Source organism: Pseudorasbora parva, chromosome 19, assembly GCF_024679245.1.
Source record: "Pseudorasbora parva isolate DD20220531a chromosome 19, ASM2467924v1, whole genome shotgun sequence".
In the NCBI taxonomy this organism is placed as follows: domain Eukaryota; kingdom Metazoa; phylum Chordata; class Actinopteri; order Cypriniformes; family Gobionidae; genus Pseudorasbora; species Pseudorasbora parva.
The window spans coordinates 43712220-43737219 of NC_090190.1; the positions used below are offsets into that span (position 1 = coordinate 43712220).

The following is a 25000-nucleotide window of genomic DNA, read 5'->3' on the forward strand; positions in this document are numbered from 1 at the left end:
CGAGACCCTCGACCTTCGGCTCCTCCAGAGACCCTCGACCTTCGGCTCCTCCAGAGAGCCTCGACCTTCGGCTCCTCCAGAGACCCTCGACCTTCGGCTCCTCCAGAGACCCTCGACCTTCTGCTCCTCCAGAGACCCTCGACCTTCGGCTCCAGCTGAGACCCTCGACCTTCGGCTCCACCTGAGACCCTCGACCTTTGGCTCCTCCAGAGATCCTCGACCTTTGGCTTCTCCTGTATTTAAGTTCCTTACCTTCACTCAGTGATGGTTCAGTCTCGTTTTGCATTAATGTTTGTTTGTATTTCCTGTTGGATGTTTATTAAACTCGGCATTTGAACATTATCCTGATCTGTCTGCAGACATGCTACAATGAGTTGATGAAAGCTAATAATTATTAATTAATATATTAGCAAAATAGCCAGCATCAGGGAGCCGTGAAAATGTGAGTGTGTGTTAAATGATTGAAATGTAATGTTTGTTTGTGATTGGCTGTCCGCTGACCTGATCTTATTGATGATGTCAAAGGCTGATTGCTCCAGCAGGGTGGCGGTGATGAAGGCTTTCGACACACTCGTCCTGCCCTCGCTGGCCTGAAGCAGTTGCTCACGCACAGACACCTGCTGCATCACCTGAGGACACACACTCTGGGCCGTGTCCAACATCGACACCAACAAACTCTGAACACACACACACACACACACACACACACACACACACACACACACACACACACACACACACACACACACACACACACACACACACACACACACACACACACACACACACACACACACACAGAGTTTCTCAGCTTGCTGTGATGAGGTTCAGTGTGTGTGTGACTGTGTGTGTGTGTGTGTGTGTGTACCTGTAGCTGTTGGTCTATGAGCGTGCTGATCTCTCCTGCCACTGAACACAGTTTCTCCTGCACCTGCTGCACACACACACCTGCTGACGCGTCACTGCTGCCCGCCGCTCGGCCGCATGAGCGCTGGTCATATAGACTGCGCAGCAGCTACACACACACACACATTAGGTTTTTGTGAATTTTCATAGGCGTAATGGTTTTAATACAAACTGTACATTCTATCCCCCTACACTACCCGTGCCTCTAAACCTACCCAACACACACACACACACACACACACACACACACACACACACACACACACACACACACACACACACACACACACACACACACACTTCAGCCTTGATTGTAGTCTTGAGTTTTCTTCCGGAAACCAACACCAATATTCCTCATTATAATAATTAAAATGCAGAATAAAGGGGCGGAGCCTGGTTGAGTTGAGTTAGTTGTGTGTTGAAACGGCAGGTTATGGTAAGGGGCGGAATATTTCCCAAACACCAATCACAATACACTTCTCCAGCCGACCAATACGAGCACAGTGTGCTTTCAGAATGAAAAGGCTTCATAGAGACAGGAACTAAACAGAGTTACTGACAGAGCTGCAACAATGGAGAATATGAGGAAATGATCAACTGGAAAAGTACAAAAACATTATTTATACATTGTTCAAGGAATGTTTTTAGAACATTCAAAGGAGTGTGTGAGTCTGTATGAACGTGTGTGTGCATGTATGTGTGCAAGAGAGTGTGTGTTTCTCACTGTTGTGGAGTTCTTGGCGTCTCTCATCAGGCTCTCGGCCGTCTTCATGTCCTGCTGGACTCGGTCACTCTTACTGAAGCGAAGAGAGTTCAAATGATCCTGGACCTGCACACACACCTGCGCCATCATCTACACACACACACACACACACACACACACACACACACACACACACACACACACACACACACACACACACACACAGATGGATGATATACAGCGTGTGAACACACCACTGACAGGTAGATCAGTCATCAGATATATGATCATATCAATCCAATAATAAACACTGTGTTTCCAGTTAAAGATGCTGAGTTAAACCTGTCGAGTTGAGCTGGTGACGAGACCCTGCTGCAGTCGGAACGCCTGGTCCTGCAGATAGCGGCGGCTCTCATGGTTACGCAGCAGATACTGCTCCATCTACACACACACACACACACACACACACACACACACACACACACACACACACACACACACACACACACACACACACACACACACACACACACACACACACACACACACACACACACACACACACACACACACACACACACACACACAGAAACACAGCATTGTGGTTTTGTCATGACAGAATTAAAAAGAGCATCATCTGTTGTGGGACGTTTTTGTGAGTGTATATTGTGTGTGTGTGTTTAGTTAAAGCGGTGGTAAAACACAATTTCACTTTTCTAATTTTAGCTAGTGTGTAATGTTGCAGTTTGAGCATAATCAACATCTGCAAAGTTACAGCGTTTAAAGCAAAGGGAGATATTTGCTTTTAAAGAAATCCATTTCCAAGGACTACAGCAAACGGCCGGTCGGGACTACAGACATTCCTCCAGGGTTGGTGACATCACTAACCCCAAAATTTACATAAACTCCTCCTCCGAGAATACTAAATAAGGGGGCGGGGCCGTTGGTCGTACAATGCCAACGAAACACTGTTATTTTCATCCGAATTGCAGGTCCACTTTGTTCAGCCTCCCTATAGGGACAGGGGAGTTAGGGATCAATGGTTAAACTACATTTTTAACTCGGTCCCTCATAATTATTACCCAAATCTCGCTCTCTGTGCTGCACATTTTACGGAGGAAAGTCCTTAAAATGAAGAGCATCCAGTCTGCAGCAGTCCTGTGGGAGAAAATGCCTTGTTGATGCTCGAGGTCAGAGGAGAATGGGCCGACTGATTCAAGCTGATAGAAGAGCAACTTTGACTGAAATAACCACTCGCTACAATGCAGCAAAGCATTTGTGAAGCCACAACACACACAACCTTGAGGCGGATGGGCTACACCAGCAGAAGACCCCACCGGGTACCACTCATCTCCACTACAACAAGGAAGCTGGTGGTGGTGGTGTAATGGTGTGGGGGATGTTTTCTTGGCACACTTTAGGCCCCTTAGTGCCAATTGGGCATCGTTTAAATGCCACGGCCTACCTGAGCATTGTTTCTGACCATGTCCATCCCTTTATGACCACCATGTACCCATCCTCTGATGGCTACTTCCAGCAGGATAATGCACCATGTCACAAAGCTCCAATCATTTCAGATTGGTTTCTTGAACATGCCAATGAGTTGACTGAACTAAAATGGCCGCCACAGTCACCAGATCTCAACCCAATAGAGCATCTTTGGGATGTGGTGGAACGGGAGCTTCGTGCCCTGGATGTGCATCCCACAAATCTCCATCAACTGCAAGATGCTCTCCTACCAATATGGGCCAACATTTCTAAAGAATGCTTTCAGCAGCTTGTTGATCAATGCCACGGAGAATTAAGGCGAAAGGGGCTCAAACACAGCATTAGTGTGTGCTCCTAATAATCCTTTAGGTGAGTGGATATTATCAGTGGTTTAGAGTGTGTTTGTATTCCTGACCTTCAGAAGGGCGTCTTCAGTTTTCTCCGGGCTGTTCTTCAGAGCTTGAGCCGCGTCTGTGATGGGAACCGGCATGAATCTGATGGTGTAATTCCTGCAAACAATCCTGAATGTCAGCATCCATTTATTAATGTTATGTGTCTAATGTGACTGTGATTTCTGTGTCCAGTAAGAGTTTAGAACTCAAACTCCAGTGGACCATGATTCAATCCACTCCACTGACACACACACACACACACACACACACACACACACACACACACACACACACACACACACACACAGACACAGACACAGACACACACACACACACAAACACACACACACACACACACACAGAAAGTAGCTTTGACACACTTCTCCAGAGCAGCCGCCATGTCCTGTAGCCCCTGAGCGCTGACACCGTTATGGTCCCAGATCAATGTCCTGAAACACACACACATGGCTTTTATTAGCTCATTAAACACAAAGCGAGCAGCTTTTAAATGAAACGAGAGATCGGTGTGATAAAAGAGACATGAAAGAAGTGCCGGCCTCAAACACCCAGATAAGCGTCATTACCTCGCAATGTCACGCTGACCAATCAGAATCAAGCATTTCAGGGAGTGGTGTAATAAATGTGAATGAGCAAGTATCAGAGGATAGTGTTGTGTGTGTGTGTGTGTGTGTGTTCGGCACCTGAGTTTGGTGTTGACCTGCAGAGCTTTGGCCAGCATTTTCGCCCCAAAGTCGCCCATGTTGTTCCCGCTGATGTCCAGATGGGTCAGACTGCTGTTCCCGCCCAGAGCGTTCAGAACCACCGACAGATCAGCTTTCAGACGCGAGTCGGCCAGAGACAGAGACGCCAGGGGCTACACACACACACACACACACACACACACACACACACACACACACACACACACACACACACACACACACACACACACACACACACACACACAAACACAAACAGTTAACCTGTAAATCCTGTTAAAAATTATGCGTTCAAAGTGTGCTACATATGGAAAAGATCAGATATGAAATTGCTGGTAAACCGAAAAATTCTTATAGATTTGGAAGTCCTTTATGGAATTTCTGGAAGGGGAAGATTGAATATGACCTTTTGGACTTATCCTCTAATTTAGGGGTGCTCCGATTGATCAGCAATCCGATGATCGCTTCGGGATGATTGATCTGCGGCCTCTGAAAAGGCTGATCTCGTAAACCGATCTCAATCGGCCGATGATCGCTTCTGGACGATTGATCGGCGGCCTCTGAAAAGGCTGATCTCGTAAACCGATCTCAATCGGCCGATGATCGCTTCGGGACGATTGATCTGCGGCCTCTGAAAAGGCTGATCTCTTAAACCGATCTCAATCGGCCAGTGATCGCTTCGGGATGATTGATCGGCGGTCTCTGAAAAGGCTGATCTCGTAAACCGATCTCAATCGGCCAGTGATCGCTTCGGGATGATTGATCGGCGGTCTCTGAAAAGGCTGATCTCGTAAACCGATCTCAATCGGCCGATGATCGCTTCGGGATGATTGATCAGCGGTCTCTGAAAAGGCTGATCTCGTAAACCGATCTCAATCGGCCGATGATCGCTTCGGGATGATTGATCGGCGGCCTCTGAAAAGGCTGATCTCGTAAACCGATCTCAATCGGCCGATGATCGCTTCGGGATGATTGATCCGCGGCCTCTGGAAAGGCTGATCTCGTAAACCGATCTCAATCGGCCGATGATCGCTTCAGGATGATTGATCAGCGGTCTCTGAAAAGGCTGATCTCGTAAACCGATCTCAATCGGCCGATGATCGCTTCGGGATGATTGATCGGCGGCCTCTGAAAAGGCTGATCTCGTAAACCGATCTCAATCGGCCGATGATCGCTTCGGGATGATTGATCCGCGGCCTCTGAAAAGGCTGATCTCGTAAACCGATCTCAATCGGCCGATGATCGCTTCGGGATGATTGATCCGCGGCCTCTGGAAAGGCTGATCTCGTAAACCGATCTCAATCGGCCGATGATCGCTTCAGGATGATTGATCAGCGGTCTCTGAAAAGGCTGATCTCGTAAACCGATCTCAATCAGCCGATGATCGCTTCGGGATGATTGATCCGCGGCCTCTGAAAAGGCTGATCTCGTAAACCGATCTCAATCGGCCGATGATCGCTTCGGGATGATTGATCCGCGGCCTCTGGAAAGGCTGATCTCGTAAACCGATCTCAATCGGCCGATGATCGCTTCAGGATGATTGATCAGCGGTCTCTGAAAAGGCTGATCTCGTAAACCGATCTCAATCGGCCGATGATCGCTTCGGGATGATTGATCGGCGGCCTCTGAAAAGGCTGATCTCGTAAACCGATCTCAATCGGCCGATGATCGCTTCGGGATGATTGATCGGCGGCCTCTGAAAAGGCTGATCTCGTAAACCGATCTCAATCGGCCGATGATCGCTTCGGGATGATTGATCGGCGGCCTCTGAAAAGGCCGATCTCATAAACCGATCTCAATCAGCCAGTGATCGCTTCGGGATGATTGATCTGCGGTCTCTGAAAAGGCCGATCTCATAAACCGATCTCAATCGGCCGATGATCGCTTCGGGATGATTGATCTGCGGTCTCTGAAAAGGCTGATCTCATAAACCGATCTCAATCGGCCGATGATGGCTTCGGGATGATTGATCTGCGGTCTCTGAAAAGGCTGATCTCGTAAACCGATCTCAATCGGCCGATGATCGCTTCGGGATGATTGATCTGCGGTCTCTGAAAAGGCTGATCTCATAAACCGATCTCAATCGGCCGATGATCGCTTCGGGATGATTGATCTGCGGTCTCTGAAAAGGCTGATCTCGTAAACCGATCTCAATCGGCCGATGATCGCTTCGGGATGATTGATCTGCGGTCTCTGAAAAGGCTGATCTCATAAACCGATCTCAATCGGCCGATGATCGCTTCGGGATGATTGATCGGCGGTCTCTGAAAAGGCTGATCTCGTAAACCGATCTCAATCGGCCGATGATCGCTTCGGGATGATTGATCAGCGGTCTCTGAAAAGGCTGATCTCATAAACCGATCTCAATCGGCCGATGATCACTTCGGGACGATTGATCGGCGGCCTCTGAAAAGGCTGATCTCATAAACCGATCTCAATCGGCCGATGATCGCTTCGGGACGATTGATCGGCGGTCTCTGAAAAGGCTGATCTCATAAACCGATCTCAATCGGCCGATGATCGCTTCGGGATGATTGATCAGCGGTCTCTGAAAAGGCTGATCTCATAAACCGATCTCAATCGGCCGATGATCACTTCGGGACGATTGATCGGCGGCCTCTGAAAAGGCTGATCTCATAAACCGATCTCAATCGGCCGATGATCGCTTCGGGATGATTGATCCGCGGCCTCTGAAAAGGCTGATCTCATAAACCGATCTCAATCGGCCGATGATCGCTTCGGGATGATTGATCTGCGGTCTCTGAAAAGGCTGATCTCGTAAACCGATCTCAATCGGCCGATGATGGCTTCGGGATGATTGATCTGCGGTCTCTGAAAAGGCTGATCTCATAAACCGATCTCAATCGGCCGATGATCGCTTCGGGATGATTGATCCGCGGTCTCTGAAAAGGCTGATCTCATAAACCGATCTCAATCAGACGATAATCGCTTCGGGATGATTGATCGGCGGCCTCTGAAAAGGCTGATCTCATAAACCGATCTCAATCGGCCGATGATCGCTTCGGGATGATTGATCGGCGGTCTCTGAAAAGGCTGATCTCATAAACCGATCTCAATCGGCCAGTGATCGCTTCGGGATGATTGATCCGCAGTCTCTGAAAAGGCTGATCTCTTACACCGATCTCAATCGGCCAGTGATCGCTTCGGGATGATTGATCGGCGGTCTCTGAAAAGGCTGATCTCGTAAACCGATCTCAATCGGCCAGTGATCGCTTCGGGATGATTGATCTGCGGTCTCTGAAAAGGCTGATCTCGTAAACCGATCTCAATCGGCCAGTGATCGCTTCGGGATGATTGATCGGCGGTCTCTGAAAAGGCTGATCTCATAAACCGATCTCAATCGGCCGATGATCGCTTCGGGATGATTGATCTGCGGTCTCTGAAAAGGCTGATCTCATAAACCGATCTCAATCGGCCGATGATCGCTTCGGGATGATTGATCGGCGATCTCTGAAAAGGCTGATCTCATAAACCGATCTCAATCGGCCAGTGATCGCTTCGGGATGATTGATCGGCGATCTCTGAAAAGGCTGATCTCTTAAACCGATCTCAATCGGCCGATGATCGCTTCGGGATGATTGATCTGCGGTCTCTGAAAAGGCTGATCTCGTAAACCGATCTCAATCGGCCGATGATCGCTTCGGGATGATTGATCTGCGGTCTCTGAAAAGGCTGATCTCATAAACCGATCTCAATCGGCCGATGATCGCTTCGGGATGATTGATCGGCGGTCTCTGAAAAGGCTGATCTCGTAAACCGATCTCAATCGGCCGATGATCGCTTCGGGATGATTGATCAGCGGTCTCTGAAAAGGCTGATCTCATAAACCGATCTCAATCGGCCGATGATCACTTCGGGACGATTGATCGGCGGCCTCTGAAAAGGCTGATCTCATAAACCGATCTCAATCGGCCGATGATCGCTTCGGGACGATTGATCGGCGGTCTCTGAAAAGGCTGATCTCATAAACCGATCTCAATCGGCCGATGATCGCTTCGGGACGATTGATCAGCGGTCTCTGAAAAGGCTGATCTCATAAACCGATCTCAATCGGCCGATGATCACTTCGGGACGATTGATCGGCGGCCTCTGAAAAGGCTGATCTCATAAACCGATCTCAATCGGCCGATGATCGCTTCGGGATGATTGATCCGCGGCCTCTGAAAAGGCTGATCTCATAAACCGATCTCAATCGGCCGATGATCGCTTCGGGATGATTGATCTGCGGTCTCTGAAAAGGCTGATCTCGTAAACCGATCTCAATCGGCCGATGATCGCTTCGGGATGATTGATCTGCGGTCTCTGAAAAGGCTGATCTCATAAACCGATCTCAATCGGCCGATGATCGCTTCGGGATGATTGATCCGCGGTCTCTGAAAAGGCTGATCTCATAAACCGATCTCAATCAGACGATAATCGCTTCGGGATGATTGATCGGCGGCCTCTGAAAAGGCTGATCTCATAAACCGATCTCAATCGGCCGATGATCGCTTCGGGATGATTGATCGGCGGTCTCTGAAAAGGCTGATCTCATAAACCGATCTCAATCGGCCAGTGATCGCTTCGGGATGATTGATCCGCAGTCTCTGAAAAGGCTGATCTCTTACACCGATCTCAATCGGCCAGTGATCGCTTCGGGATGATTGATCGGCGGTCTCTGAAAAGGCTGATCTCGTAAACCGATCTCAATTGGCCAGTGATCGCTTCGGGATGATTGATCTGCGGTCTCTGAAAAGGCTGATCTCGTAAACCGATCTCAATCGGCCAGTGATCGCTTCGGGATGATTGATCGGCGGTCTCTGAAAAGGCTGATCTCATAAACCGATCTCAATCGGCCGATGATCGCTTCGGGATGATTGATCTGCGGTCTCTGAAAAGGCTGATCTCATAAACCGATCTCAATCGGCCGATGATCGCTTCGGGATGATTGATCGGCGATCTCTGAAAAGGCTGATCTCATAAACCGATCTCAATCGGCCAGTGATCGCTTCGGGATGATTGATCGGCGATCTCTGAAAAGGCTGATCTCTTAAACCGATCTCAATCGGCCGATGATCGCTTCGGGATGATTGATCTGCGGCCTCTGAAAAGGCTGATCTCTTAAACCGATCTCAATCGGCCGATGATCGCTTCGGGATGATTGATCCGCGGCCTCTGAAAAGGCTGATCTCTTAAACCGATCTCAATCGGCCGATGATCGCTTCGGGATGATTGATCCGCGGTCTCTGAAAAGGCTGATCTCATAAACCGATCTCAATCGGCCGATGATCGCTTCGGGATGATTGATCTGCGGCCTCTGAAAAGGCTGATCTCGTAAACCGATCTCAATCGGCCAGTGATCGCTTCGGGATGATTGATCGGCGATCTCTGAAAAGGCTGATCTCGTAAACCGATCTCAATCGGCCAGTGATCGCTTCGGGATGATTGATCGGCGGCCTCTGAAAAGGCTGATCTCATAAACCGATCTCAATCAGCCAGTGATCGCTTCGGGATGATTGATCAGCGGCCTCTGAAAAGGCTGATCTCATAAACTGATCTCAATCGGCCAGTGATCGCTTCGGGATGATTGATCGGCGGCCTCTGAAAAGGCTGATCTCTTAAACCGATCTCAATCGGCCGATGATCGCTTCGGGATGATTGATCCGCGGCCTCTGAAAAGGCTGATCTCTTAAACCGATCTCAATCGGCTGATGATCGCTTCGGGATGATTGATCCGCGGCCTCTGAAAAGGCTGATCTCTTAAACCGATCTCAATCGGCCAGTGATCGCTTCGGGATGATTGATCGGCGGTCTCTGAAAAGGCTGATCTCGTAAACCGATCTCAATCGGCCAGTGATCGCTTCGGGATGATTGATCGGCGGTCTCTGAAAAGGCTGATCTCGTAAACCGATCTCAATCGGCCAGTGATCGCTTCGGGATGATTGATCGGCGGTCTCTGAAAAGGCTGATCTCGTAAACCGATCTCAATCGGCCGATGATCGCTTCGGGATGATTGATCGGCGGTCTCTGAAAAGGCTGATCTCGTAAACCGATCTCAATCGGCCGATGATCGCTTCGGGATGATTGATCAGCGGTCTCTGAAAAGGCTGATCTCGTAAACCGATCTCAATCGGCCGATGATCGCTTCGGGATGATTGATCCGCGGCCTCTGGAAAGGCTGATCTCGTAAACCGATCTCAATCGGCCGATGATCGCTTCGGGATGATTGATCGGCGGCCTCTGAAAAGGCTGATCTCGTAAACCGATCTCAATCGGCCGATGATCGCTTCGGGATGATTGATCCGCGGCCTCTGAAAAGGCTGATCTCGTAAACCGATCTCAATCGGCCGATGATCGCTTCGGGATGATTGATCCGCGGCCTCTGGAAAGGCTGATCTCGTAAACCGATCTCAATCGGCCGATGATCGCTTCAGGATGATTGATCAGCGGTCTCTGAAAAGGCTGATCTCGTAAACCGATCTCAATCGGCCGATGATCGCTTCGGGATGATTGATCGGCGGCCTCTGAAAAGGCTGATCTCGTAAACCGATCTCAATCGGCCGATGATCGCTTCGGGATGATTGATCGGCGGCCTCTGAAAAGGCTGATCTCGTAAACCGATCTCAATCGGCCGATGATCGCTTCGGGATGATTGATCGGCGGCCTCTGAAAAGGCCGATCTCATAAACCGATCTCAATCAGCCAGTGATCGCTTCGGGATGATTGATCTGCGGTCTCTGAAAAGGCTGATCTCATAAACCGATCTCAATCGGCCGATGATCGCTTCGGGATGATTGATCTGCGGTCTCTGAAAAGGCTGATCTCATAAACCGATCTCAATCGGCCGATGATGGCTTCGGGATGATTGATCTGCGGTCTCTGAAAAGGCTGATCTCGTAAACCGATCTCAATCGGCCGATGATCGCTTCGGGATGATTGATCTGCGGTCTCTGAAAAGGCTGATCTCATAAACCGATCTCAATCGGCCGATGATCGCTTCGGGATGATTGATCTGCGGTCTCTGAAAAGGCTGATCTCGTAAACCGATCTCAATCGGCCGATGATCGCTTCGGGATGATTGATCTGCGGTCTCTGAAAAGGCTGATCTCATAAACCGATCTCAATCGGCCGATGATCGCTTCGGGATGATTGATCGGCGGTCTCTGAAAAGGCTGATCTCGTAAACCGATCTCAATCGGCCGATGATCGCTTCGGGATGATTGATCAGCGGTCTCTGAAAAGGCTGATCTCATAAACCGATCTCAATCGGCCGATGATCACTTCGGGACGATTGATCGGCGGCCTCTGAAAAGGCTGATCTCATAAACCGATCTCAATCGGCCGATGATCGCTTCGGGATGATTGATCGGCGGTCTCTGAAAAGGCTGATCTCATAAACCGATCTCAATCGGCCGATGATCGCTTCGGGATGATTGATCAGCGGTCTCTGAAAAGGCTGATCTCATAAACCGATCTCAATCGGCCGATGATCACTTCGGGACGATTGATCGGCGGCCTCTGAAAAGGCTGATCTCATAAACCGATCTCAATCGGCCGATGATCGCTTCGGGATGATTGATCCGCGGCCTCTGAAAAGGCTGATCTCATAAACCGATCTCAATCGGCCGATGATCGCTTCGGGATGATTGATCTGCGGTCTCTGAAAAGGCTGATCTCGTAAACCGATCTCAATCGGCCGATGATCGCTTCGGGATGATTGATCTGCGGTCTCTGAAAAGGCTGATCTCATAAACCGATCTCAATCGGCCGATGATCGCTTCGGGATGATTGATCCGCGGTCTCTGAAAAGGCTGATCTCATAAACCGATCTCAATCAGACGATAATCGCTTCGGGATGATTGATCGGCGGCCTCTGAAAAGGCTGATCTCATAAACCGATCTCAATCGGCCGATGATCGCTTCGGGATGATTGATCGGCGGTCTCTGAAAAGGCTGATCTCATAAACCGATCTCAATCAGACGATAATCGCTTCGGGATGATTGATCGGCGGTCTCTGAAAAGGCTGATCTCGTAAACCGATCTCAATTGGCCAGTGATCGCTTCGGGATGATTGATCTGCGGTCTCTGAAAAGGCTGATCTCGTAAACCGATCTCAATCGGCCAGTGATCGCTTCGGGATGATTGATCGGCGGTCTCTGAAAAGGCTGATCTCATAAACCGATCTCAATCGGCCGATGATCGCTTCGGGATGATTGATCTGCGGTCTCTGAAAAGGCTGATCTCATAAACCGATCTCAATCGGCCGATGATCGCTTCGGGATGATTGATCGGCGATCTCTGAAAAGGCTGATCTCATAAACCGATCTCAATCGGCCAGTGATCGCTTCGGGATGATTGATCGGCGATCTCTGAAAAGGCTGATCTCTTAAACCGATCTCAATCGGCCGATGATCGCTTCGGGATGATTGATCTGCGGCCTCTGAAAAGGCTGATCTCTTAAACCGATCTCAATCGGCCGATGATCGCTTCGGGATGATTGATCCGCGGCCTCTGAAAAGGCTGATCTCTTAAACCGATCTCAATCGGCCGATGATCGCTTCGGGATGATTGATCCGCGGTCTCTGAAAAGGCTGATCTCATAAACCGATCTCAATCGGCCGATGATCGCTTCGGGATGATTGATCTGCGGCCTCTGAAAAGGCTGATCTCGTAAACCGATCTCAATCGGCCAGTGATCGCTTCGGGATGATTGATCGGCGATCTCTGAAAAGGCTGATCTCGTAAACCGATCTCAATCAGCCAGTGATCGCTTCGGGATGATTGATCGGCGGCCTCTGAAAAGGCTGATCTCATAAACCGATCTCAATCAGCCAGTGATCGCTTCGGGATGATTGATCAGCGGCCTCTGAAAAGGCTGATCTCATAAACTGATCTCAATCGGCCAGTGATCGCTTCGGGATGATTGATCGGCGGCCTCTGAAAAGGCTGATCTCTTAAACCGATCTCAATCGGCCGATGATCGCTTCGGGATGATTGATCCGCGGCCTCTGAAAAGGCTGATCTCTTAAACCGATCTCAATCGGCAGATGATCGCTTCGGGATGATTGATCCGCGGCCTCTGAAAAGGCTGATCTCTTAAACCGATCTCAATCGGCCGATGATCGCTTCGGGATGATTGATCCGCGGTCTCTGAAAAGGCTGATCTCTTAAACCGATCTCAATCGGCCGATGATCGCTTCGGGATGATTGATCCGCGGCCTCTGAAAAGGCTGATCTCTTAAACCGATCTCAATCGGCCGATGATCGCTTCGGGATGATTGATCCGCGGCCTCTGAAAAGGCTGATCTCTTAAACCGATCTCAATCGGCCGATGATCGCTTCGGGATGATTGATCCGCGGTCTCTGAAAAGGCTGATCTCATAAACCGATCTCAATCGGCCGATGATCGCTTCGGGATGATTGATCGGCGGCCTCTGAAAAGGCTGATCTCGTAAACCGATCTCAATCGGCCAGTGATCGCTTCGGGATGATTGATCGGCGGCCTCTGAAAAGGCTGATCTCGTAAACCGATCTCAATCGGCCAGTGATCGCTTCGGGATGATTGATCGGCGGCCTCTGAAAAGGCTGATCTCGTAAACCGATCTCAATCGGCCAGTGATCGCTTCGGGATGATTGATCCGCAGTCTCTGAAAAGGCTGATCTCTTACACCGATCTCAATCGGCCAGTGATCGCTTCGGGATGATTGATCGGCGGTCTCTGAAAAGGCTGATCTCGTAAACCGATCTCAGTCGGCCGATGATCGCTTCGGGATGATTGATCTGCGGTCTCTGAAAAGGCTGATCTCATAAACCGATCTCAATCGGCCGATGATCGCTTCGGGATGATTGATCTGCGGTCTCTGAAAAGGCTGATCTCGTAAACCGATCTCAATCAGACGATAATCGCTTCGGGATGATTGATCTGCGGTCTCTGAAAAGGCTGATCTCATAAACCGATCTCAATCAGCCGATGATCGCTTCGGGATGATTGATCTGCGGTCTCTGAAAAGGCTGATCTCGTAAACCGATCTCAATCGGCCAGTGATCGCTTCGGGATGATTGATCGGCGGTCTCTGAAAAGGCTGATCTCATAAACCGATCTCAATCGGCTGATGATCGCTTCGGGATGATTGATCGGCGGTCTCTGAAAAGGCTGATCTCGTAAACCGATCTCAATCGGCCGATGATCGCTTCGGGATGATTGATCTGCGGTCTCTGAAAAGGCTGATCTCGTAAACCGATCTCAATCGGCCGATGATCGCTTCGGGATGATTGATCTGCGGTCTCTGAAAAGGCTGATCTCGTAAACCGATCTCAATCAGACGATAATCGCTTCGGGATGATTGATCGGCGGTCTCTGAAAAGGCTGATCTCATAAACCGATCTCAATCGGCCGATGATCGCTTCGGGATGATTGATCTGCGGTCTCTGAAAAGGCTGATCTCATACACCGATCTCAATCGGCCGATGATCGCTTCGGGATGATTGATCTGTGGTCTCTGAAAAGGCTGATCTCATAAACCGATCTCAATCGGCCGATGATCGCTTCGGGATGATTGATCTGTGGTCTCTGAAAAGGCTGATCTCATAAACCGATCTCAATCGGCAGATGATCGCTTCGGGATGATTGATCCGCGGCCTCTGAAAAGGCTGATCTCATAAACCGATCTCAATCAGCCAGTGATCGCTTCGGGATGATTGATCGGCGGTCTCTGAAAAGGCTGATCTCATAAACCGATCTCAATCAGCCAGTGATCGCTTCGGGATGATTGATCTGCGGCCTCTGAAAAGGCTGATCTCATAAACCGATCTCAATCGGCCGACTGATCGGCTGTCTCCAAAAAGCCCCCACCCTGTCAATCACCGCATCAAGGCGGGGTCAGGTGTTGGAAACACGGCGGCATTAGAGCTATTAGAGCGAGGCCTTTACTGCCAGACGAAGAGGAGCAAGAACACAGAAATGCCAAATTCAACATCAAATTCCCATCCCTCCTTCTGGGTTTCCTGAATATTATGGTTCCCCAAGGACAGTACCTCCATGGTCAGCCTTGATTTTTTTACCTGGTCCTGTCCCCACCTGCCTTTTCCCTCCCTTTGTGTTTCCTGGACTTCCATGTTTACACCTCACCTGACCCCCAGTTGTTGCCCCTGTGGATTGTGGCTCCAGTCTACCATCTTGGGCTAGTCTCAGTGGCCGCTCTCTCAACTTGCTAATTATTGTTCATTGTTCCCTGTCTACTGTTTTAGGACTGTGTTCACCTCTTCTCCTACCATCTCTTCTCTTGTCTGCCAATTTGTCAATAAACCTGTAAAAACGCATTCTGTATTTGTGTTCTCTCACGGATCTGTGACAAATATGCGATAAGGAAACAAGGCAAGTTAACAGGTTGAAGGAGATCTCAAACGGGACAGAGCTAAAGACTCACAGAATCCTCTTCCTGAATCATCTGGACCACAGAGACCAGAACCTGCCCGAGATTCCTGAAACACACACACAGACACACAGACACACAGACACACACACACACACACACACACACACACACACACACACACACACACACACACACACACACACACACACACACACACACACACACACACACAGACACACAGACACACAGACACACACACACACAGTGAGATGAATTAAGACACACAGGAAGATGAACTACAATGACCGTTTCATTTCATGCAAGATCTACTTCAAATTCATATTACAGAAACGCTACCAAAAAAACCCGAATCTGAGTCTCACTTGGTTTTAATGTTGCTGAAGTTCCTGCCGATGGACAAATGTTTGATGGAGCGGTTCTTCCCGAGCCACTCGAGCAGCGTCGACAGATCCGAGTCCAGCCCTGCAACACACACACACACACGCGTACTGAATCTACACACAGCAGACGGCACTCATGTGTGTGTGTGTGTTTGTGGGTGTGTGTGAGTGTGTGTTTGTGTTTGTGTGAGTGTGTGTTTGTGTGTGTGTTTGTTTGTGTTATTAACCATTGTCAGACACATCTAGACTGGTAATATTTGGGATCTCAGCGATGCAGCCCTCCAGAATCTGAGCGCCTGCTGACCGCAACTAAACACAAGAAGAACAACAGGTGAGGAACACACAACACACACCAACCTGTGTGTGTCAAAACACACAAGAGACACCCACCTGTGTGTGTCAAAACACAAGACACGAAACGAACATCAGATGGACAGCAGAAGGAAGGAGTGCATGAATAATCCAGATAAAGATTAAACCAAAATATAGTGCTATAATTAAAGGGTTAGTAAGTTGATCCATAAATGTAAATTGTGTGATTAATTCCTCCAGTGGTTGGCCAGCCGTCAGACCTCCGCTCATCTTCACACACAGATGAAGATATTAGTGTTGAAATCCGATGGCTCAGAAAGGCCTTCATTGACACCAATGTCATTTCCTCTCTCAAGACCCATAAAGGCACTAAAGACGTCGCTACAAAGCCCATCTCACTACAGCGGCTCTACAATCATTGATGAAGAGGCCAGAATAGAGTTAGTGCACAAAAACACTAAATAACGACTTATATAGTGATGGCCGATTTCAGAACAAAGCTTCAAACCGTTATGAGTCAGTGAATCGATTCATGATTCGGATTCCGAATCATGAATTTTTATTTCTATGTAAAGCACTTTGAATGGCCATTGGGTATGAAATGTGCTATACAAATAAACTTGCCTTCCCTAGTAATCATCATCAAGAAAACATCATCATAAAATATTCACAATTAAGCGGTGTGGGCCTAATGAAGGTTGGGTGTGGTACCTCACAGCTGCTGATGTCCAGAGAAACATCTCTCAGGTTAGAGTTACAGGCCAGACCAAGCAGCAGAGCTCTGAACACATCAGAAGAACATAAGCAGAACATCAGCAGAACATCAGCAGAACGTCAGAAGAACATCAGAAGAACATAAGCAGAACATAAGCAGAACATCAGCAGAACATCAGCAGAATGTCAGAAGAACATCAGAAGAACATCAGCAGAACGTCAGCAGAACATCAGCAGAACGTCAGCAGAACGTCAGAAGAACATCAGAAGAACTTCAGAAGAATGTCAGAAAAACATCAGCAGAACATCAGAAGAACATCAGCAGAACATCAGCAGAACATTAGAAGAACATCAGCAGAACATCAGAAGAACATCAGCAGAACGTCAGAAGAACATCTGCAGAACATCAGAAGAACATCAGCAGAACATCAGAAGAACATAAGCAGAGCATCAGCAGAACATCAGAAGAACATCTGCAGAACATCAGAAGAACATCTGCAGAACATCAGAAGAACATCAGCAGAACATCAGAAGAGCATCAGCAGAACATCAGAAGAACATCAGCAGAACATCAGAAGAACATCAGCAGAACATCAGCAGAGCATCAGCAGAACATCAGAAGAACATTAGAAGAACATCAGAAGAACATAAGCAGAGCATCAGCAGAACATCAGAAGAACATCTGCAGAACATCAGCAGAACATCAGAAGATTATCAGCAGAACATCAGCAGAACATCAGAAGAACATCAGCAGAACATCAGAAGAAAATCAGCAGAACATCAGAAGAACATCAGAAGAACAACAGCAGAACATCAGAAGAATATCAGAAGAACATCAGAAGAACATCAGCAGAACATCAGAAGAACATCAGCAGAACATCAGAAGAACATCAGAAGAACATCAGAAGAACAACAGCAGAACATCAGAAGAACATCAGCAGGACGGACTGAGACTCACTTTAGTCCCTCAGCAGGGAGTTTGGTTCCAGAAAGGCAGATGTTCTGGAGGGATGAAGCACTGCTGAAGAACTGCTTGAAGGACGACGGAAACTCCTTCCCTCTCCTGCAACACAAAACATCAGCACAAATCTGCTGCATGTGTGTGTGTGTGTGTGTGTGTGTGTGTGTGTGTGTGTGTGTTGTACTTGTGATTGAAGACGCTTCTGGACATGTTCAGAACCGTCAGGTGTTTGAGAGAGCCACGCAGAAGTGACGAACACACCTGAAGAACACAGATTTGTATCATTCTTCAAACGTTAAGAGAACGTTACATTGTATCATTCTTCAAACGTTAAGAGAACGTTACATTGTATCATTCTTCAAACGTTAAGGGAACGTTACATTGTATCATTCTTCAAACGTTAAGGGAACGTTACATTGTATCATTCTTCAAACGTTAAGGGAACGTTACATTGTATCATTCTTCAAACGTTAAGAGAGCGTTACATTGTATCATTCTTCAAACGTTAAGAGAACGTTACATTGTGTCATTCTTCAAACGTTAAGAGAACGTTACATTGTATCATTCTTCAAACGTTAAGAGAACGTTACATTGTGTCATTCTTCAAACATTAAGGGAACGTTACATTGTATCATTCTTCAAACGTTAAGAGAACGTTACATTGTGTCATTCTTCAAACGTTAAGAGAACATTACATTGTGTCATTCTTTAAACGTTAAGAGAACGTTACATTGTGTCATTCTTCAAACGTTAAGGGGACGTTACATTGTTTCATTCTTCAAACGTTAAGAGAACGTTACATTGTGTCATTCTTCAAACGTTAAGAGAACGTTACATTGTATCATTCTTCAAACGTTAAGAGAACGTTACATTGTGTCATTCTTTAAACGTTAAGAGAACGTTACATTGTGTCATTCTTCAAACGTTAAGAGAACGTTACATTGTATCATTCTTCAAACGTTAAGAGAACGTTACATTGTGTCATTCTTCAAACGTTAAGTGAACGTTACATTGTGTCATTCTTCAAACGTTAAGTGAACGTTACATTGTATCATTCTTCAAACGTTAAGAGAACGTTACATTGTGTCATTCTTCAAACGTTAAGAGAACGTTACATTGTATCATTCTTCAAACGTTAAGGGAACGTTACATTGTGTCATTCTTCAAACGTTAAGGGAACGTTACATTGTATCATTCTTCAAACGTTAAGAGAACGTTACATTGTGTCATTCTTCAAACGTTAAGAGAACATTACATTGTGTCATTCTTTAAACGTTAAGAGAACATTACATTGTTTCATTCTTCAAACGTTAAGGGAACGTTACATTGTATCATTCTTCAAACGTTAAGGGAACGTTACATTGTATCATTCTTCAAACGTTAAGGGAACGTTACATTGTATCATTCTTCAAACGTTAAGAGAACGTTACATTGTATCATTCTTCAAACGTTAAGAGAACGTTACATTGTGTCATTCTTTAAACGTTAAGAGAACGTTACATTGTGTCATTCTTCAAACGTTAAGAGAACGTTACATTGTATCATTCTTCAAACGTTAAGAGAACGTTACATTGTGTCATTCTTCAAACGTTAAGTGAACGTTACATTGTGTCATTCTTCAAACGTTAAGTGAACGTTACATTGTATCATTCTTCAAACGTTAAGAGAACGTTACATTGTGTCATTCTTCAAACGTTAAGAGAACGTTACATTGTATCATTCTTCAAACGTTAAGGGAACGTTACATTGTGTCATTCTTCAAACGTTAAGGGAACGTTACATTGTATCATTCTTCAAACGTTAAGAGAACGTTACATTGGCAGTGTATCATATGACAGGACAGACTCAAACATGAGGGTTCATAAGGAAGCGTTGATGTGTGTGTCTGACCAGGTCGAGGGAAGATTCGCTGTTCGACAGGTCGAGTGTGTGTAGATGGTTTGGCTGAGACAGGAAACTCCACAGGTGCTACAAACACACAACAACACACAGATCAACACAATAATTCACATCACATAAAATAATGTGTGTGTGTATGTGTACGTACAGGCATGTCCTCTCCTCTGAGTGTGTTTCCAGACAGATTCAGGTGTGTGAGTGATGTGGGGCAGAAACACTGAGCCAGAACATTCACACCTGAAAACACACACAAACACACACACACACACACACACACACACACACACACGGAAGGACACACACACACGGACGGACACAACCTGTCACTCGCATGATCATGGTCAAGGTATCTTTATTTCGTACCCGAAGGTAAAATTGTTTTGCAGATTAATAAAATGTCATTGTCCAAAGAAGAAAAAACACAAACAAAGGACTTAATACAATCACATACAAGTTAATAACGAAATACAGCCAGGCTGCACCAGACACATGCATATCCCCTCTGACCTACCCAAAGTCTCACACTAAAACATCTCTCTTCTTATTATTACTATTTAAAATCTCATCTGCTGCAGGAACAGAAGTGTCCCTGTAGCGTCTTGTTTTCCGTTTTGGGGCCACAAACTGCCAACCCGAAGGCAGTACCTGAAACCCGTTCCTTAAGGGAGGCAACTCGTCTCTCAAAATAGAACTTGCCTTCCTATACAACTGGGTGTTATAGACGTATTCTAGAGTCCGATGATTTACCCCTATTATCTGCTCGCCCACTTGACAATTCGGTTCAAAGAATTCTTGTTTTTCACTGACAGACTTCCATACCACAATGGAAAATGACATGATGGAACCACAACCATCCAATCAATTCCCCAAGGACTAAATCAAGTCCCCTATATTTGTGAATGAGTGTGTGTGTGTGTGTGTGTGTGTGTGTGTGTGTGTGTGTATTTACCTTTAGCTGACAGTGAGTTCTTGGACAGGTCCAGGTGTTTCAGTCCAGGTGTGAGTTTAGACAGTGCAAGGCTCAGAAACATGACACCTGTCAATCACACACACACACACACACACACACACACACACACACACACACACACACACACACACACACACACACACACACACACACACACACACACACACACACACACACACACACGTTCACTTATGTTCATAACCTTGAGAGAACATCAGGGAACTGATTTAGAGAATTACAGTGTAAAGCGTTCCATTTCCTGTCGCCCGCAGGTGGCGCTATGACTAACTAATATTGCCATGTACAAACCCGATTCCAATAAAGTTGGGACACTGTACAAACTGTGAATAAAAACAGAATGCAATGATGTGGACGTTTCACATTTAAATTTTCATTCAGAATACGACACAGATGACATAAAATGTTTAAACAGAGAAAATGTATAATTTTAAGGGAAAAATAAGTTGATTTGATATTTCATGGCATCAGCACATCTCCTGAAGTTGTGCCGTGGCCATGTTTCCCCCTGTGTGTCATCCCCTCTTCTTTTTATATCAGTCTACAAACGTCTGGGCACTGAGGAGACGAGCTGCTCAAGTTTAGGAATAGGAATGCTGTCCATTCTTGTCTAACACAGGCTTCTAGCTGCTCAACTGTCTCAGGTCTTCTTTATCGCATCTTCCTCTTTATGATGCTCCAAATGTTTTCTAATGGTGAAAGATCTGGACTGCAGGCTGGCCATTTCAGTGCCGGATCCTTCTTCTGCGCAGCCATGATGTTGTAATTGATGCAGTGTGTGGTCTGGCATTGTCATGTTGGAGAATGCAAGGTCTTCCCTGAAAGAGACGCCGTTTGGATGGAGCAGATGTTGCTCTAGAGCTTGGATAGACCTTTCAGCATTGATGGCCTTTCCAGATGTGTAAGCTGCCCATGCCACACACACTCATGAACCCCAGACCATCAGAGATCAGCTTCTGGACTGAGCGCTGAGAACAGCTTGGGTTGTCCTTGTCCTCTTTAGTCCGGATGACATGGCGTCCCAGTTTTCCAAAAAGAACTTCAAATTATGATTCGTCTGACCACAGAACAGTTTGAACATGTTGTGATGTCCATTACAGTATCATTCCTGTGTGTGATGCAGTGCCGTCTAAGGGCTGAAGATCACGGCCATCCAGTTTGGTTTTGACCCTTGACCCTTACTCCTAGAAATTGTTCCAGATTCTCTGAATCTTTTGATGATATTATGCGCTGTAGATGATGATAACTTCAAACTCTCTGCAGTTTTTCTCAGAGACACTCCTTTCTGATATTGCTCCACTATTGTTCGCCATTTCAACATTTGATATGTGATAAATATTGTATTGTGAATAAAATATACATTTATGAGATTTGTAAATTATTGCATTACTTTTGTATTCACACTTTGTAAGGTGTTCAGATTTTTTGGAATCGGGTTTGAAGTTATCTTCAGGTCAAGACTCTTATCAGACATGTGAAGTTTGCGGCAGATCGGACATTGTATGCCCGAGTTACAACAGCTTCATGATTCCTGGCGAAGCATCAACCTTTAGAGGCCGCCACGGACACGGCCTTCAGGGAAAACTCAAGATCTTTGCAAATTAACATCACCAAGGCCTTTAGACTGACCTAATGTGATGTTGATCTGGTTAAATCTCCAGGAGGAGTTCATTAAAGTACGTCTGGAAATGACAAAAACTGTAAACAGGTTGCAGAGAAAAAATATTTTCATATTTTGCACCCAGGGTCTTTTTCGTAGGTATTGGGCTGCTACATGTGTGTACCGAAATGTAATACTCGTATGTGAAACATAGTGCCTAATTGAAATTTTGTAGGAGGTGCTATCGAGCCATTTTGCCACGCCTAATTCTGAATCCCATATCAGATGTAAATTGTCACCACTTCTGACGCGTGTGCAAAGTTTCGTAATTTTTCAAGCATGTTTAGGCCCTCAAAAATGTGATTCATTTGGGAGAAGAATAATAATAGGCTGAGCGATTACAAGACGCTCACACCATCAGTGCTCAGGCCCTAATTAGATTATTTCCCCAAATCTTTCAGCCCTAGTGTGTGTGTGTGTGTGTGTGTGTGTGTGTGTGTGTGTGTGTGTGTGTGTGTGTGTGTGTGTAGTGCTGTACCTTTGTCTTCAATACTGTTATTGGCCAGACAGATTGTGTTTAACGCTGAGTTTGGATTCTGACTCAATGCAGAAGCAAACCTCTGAGCAAAATCGCTGAAAAACATGATCAAATGTAGAGTAAAAGAGACTGTTTACAAAAATGTATGTGAATATACTGTACGTGTGTGTGTGTGTGTGTGTGTGTGTGTGTGTGTGTGTACCTCTTAAGTCCAGTGTTGTCCAGAGTCAGTTCCTCTAGTCTGGTAGATCGAGACACAACCCTGAATATCTGATCACACAGATCTGCAGTCTACACACACACACACACACACACACACACACACACACACACACACACACACACACACACACACACACACACACACACACATGCACATGCACACACACACACACACGAGTATGAGTGTATGAGAACATCATTCTCCAGCAGCTCTTCATAATCTGACAGACACACAGTCACCAGTTTGAAGTCCTTTATGGAGAGCTTGATGAACCACTGGTTGAACTCCAGCGCAGCAGTGATGGCCAGCAGATCCCTGAACACAACAACGCTTGGGTTACATTCTTATGCTTCATTTCATTAAATTTTATATTTTGCAAAAATTCTGTGTTGTGCTTTAGGTTTAGGATTTATGATTTAATACAAATTCCTGAGTCGGGGGGGGGTGTTACAGGTGTGGTACAGGTGTGTGTTACGCGTGTGTTACGTGTGTGATACAGGTGTGATACAGGTGTGTTACGCACGTGTTACAGGTGTGTGTTACGCACGTGTTACGGGTGTGTGTTACAGGTGTGTTACGGGTGTGTGTTACAGGTGTGTGTTACAGGTGTGTTACGGGTGTGTGTTACAGGTGTGTGTTACAGGTGTGTTACGGGTGTGTGTTACAGGTGTGTTACAGGTTTGTTACAGGTGTGTGTTACAGGTGTGTTACAGTGTGTTACAGGTGTGTTATGCGTGTGTGATACAGGTGTGTTACGTATGTTATGGGTGTGTTACAGGTATGTTACGCGTGTTACAGGTGTGTGTTACGTATGTTACGGGTGTGTTACAGGTGTGATACAGGTATGTTACAAGTGTTACATGTGTGTTACAGGTGTGTGTTACGCGTGTTACAGATGTGTGTTACGGGTGTGATACAGGTGTGTTACAGGTGTGTGTTACGCGTGTGTTACAAGTGTTACATGTGTGTTACAGGTGTGTGTTACGCGTGTGTTACAAGTGTGTTACGGGTGTGATACAGGTGTGTTACAGGTGTGTGTTACGCGTGTGTTACAGGAGTGTTCCGCGTGTGATAGATAAGTGTTACAGGTGTGATACGGGTGTGTTACGGGTGTGTTAAAGGAGTGTTACAGGTGTGTTACAGGTGTGTCACAGGTGTGTTACATAAGTGTTACAGGTGTGCTACAGGTGTGTTACATAAGTGTTACAGGTGTGATACGGGTGTGTTAAAGGAGTGTTACAGGTGTGTCACAGGTGTGTCACAGGTGTGTCACAGGTGTGTCACAGGTGTGTTACATAAGTGTTACAGGTGTGTCACAGGTGTGTCACAGGTGTGTCACAGGTGTGTTACATAAGTGTTACAGGTGTGTCACAGGTGGGTCACAGGTGTGTTACAGGTGTGTCACAGGTGGGTCACAGGTGTGTCACAGGTGTGTTACAGGTGTGTCACAGGTGGGTCACAGGTGTGTTACAGGTGTGTCACAGGTGTGTTACAGGTGTGTTACAGGTGGGTCACAGGTGTGTTACAGGTGGGTCACAGGTGGGTCACAGGTGTGTCACAGGTGTGTCACATAAGTGTTACAGGTGTGTCACAGGTGTGTCACAGGTGTGTCACAGGTGTGTCACAGGTGTGTCACAGGTGGGTCACAGGTGTGTTACAGGTGTGTCACAGGTGTGTCACAGGTGTGTTACATAAGTGTTACAGGTGTGTCACAGGTGTGTTATATAAGTGTTACAGGTGTGTTACAGGTGTGTCACAGGTGTGTCACAGGTGTCTTACA

At 46.8% G+C, this 25000-nt stretch overlaps 1 protein-coding gene across 1 annotated transcript in view; it reads right to left on the reverse strand.

Annotated features, from left to right (window-relative positions):
- Nucleotides 1-25000, reverse strand: part of LOC137047267 (F-actin-uncapping protein LRRC16A) — a 38482-nt gene that overhangs the window by 5484 nt on the left and 7998 nt on the right. The window contains exons 9-27 of the mRNA XM_067424830.1: nt 23460-23535; nt 23200-23288; nt 22998-23092; nt 20821-20907; nt 20020-20108; nt 19863-19940; nt 18157-18233; nt 17970-18074; nt 17009-17078; nt 16213-16294; nt 15968-16067; nt 15636-15690; nt 4191-4363; nt 3870-3938; nt 3513-3606; nt 1952-2050; nt 1631-1759; nt 869-1015; nt 502-677 (exon numbers count right to left, since the gene is read on the reverse strand). Coding sequence (XP_067280931.1) covers nt 502-677; nt 869-1015; nt 1631-1759; nt 1952-2050; nt 3513-3606; nt 3870-3938; nt 4191-4363; nt 15636-15690; nt 15968-16067; nt 16213-16294; nt 17009-17078; nt 17970-18074; nt 18157-18233; nt 19863-19940; nt 20020-20108; nt 20821-20907; nt 22998-23092; nt 23200-23288; nt 23460-23535 — 1890 coding nt within the window. The remainder of the gene's footprint in view (nt 1-501; nt 678-868; nt 1016-1630; nt 1760-1951; nt 2051-3512; nt 3607-3869; nt 3939-4190; nt 4364-15635; nt 15691-15967; nt 16068-16212; nt 16295-17008; nt 17079-17969; nt 18075-18156; nt 18234-19862; nt 19941-20019; nt 20109-20820; nt 20908-22997; nt 23093-23199; nt 23289-23459; nt 23536-25000) is intronic.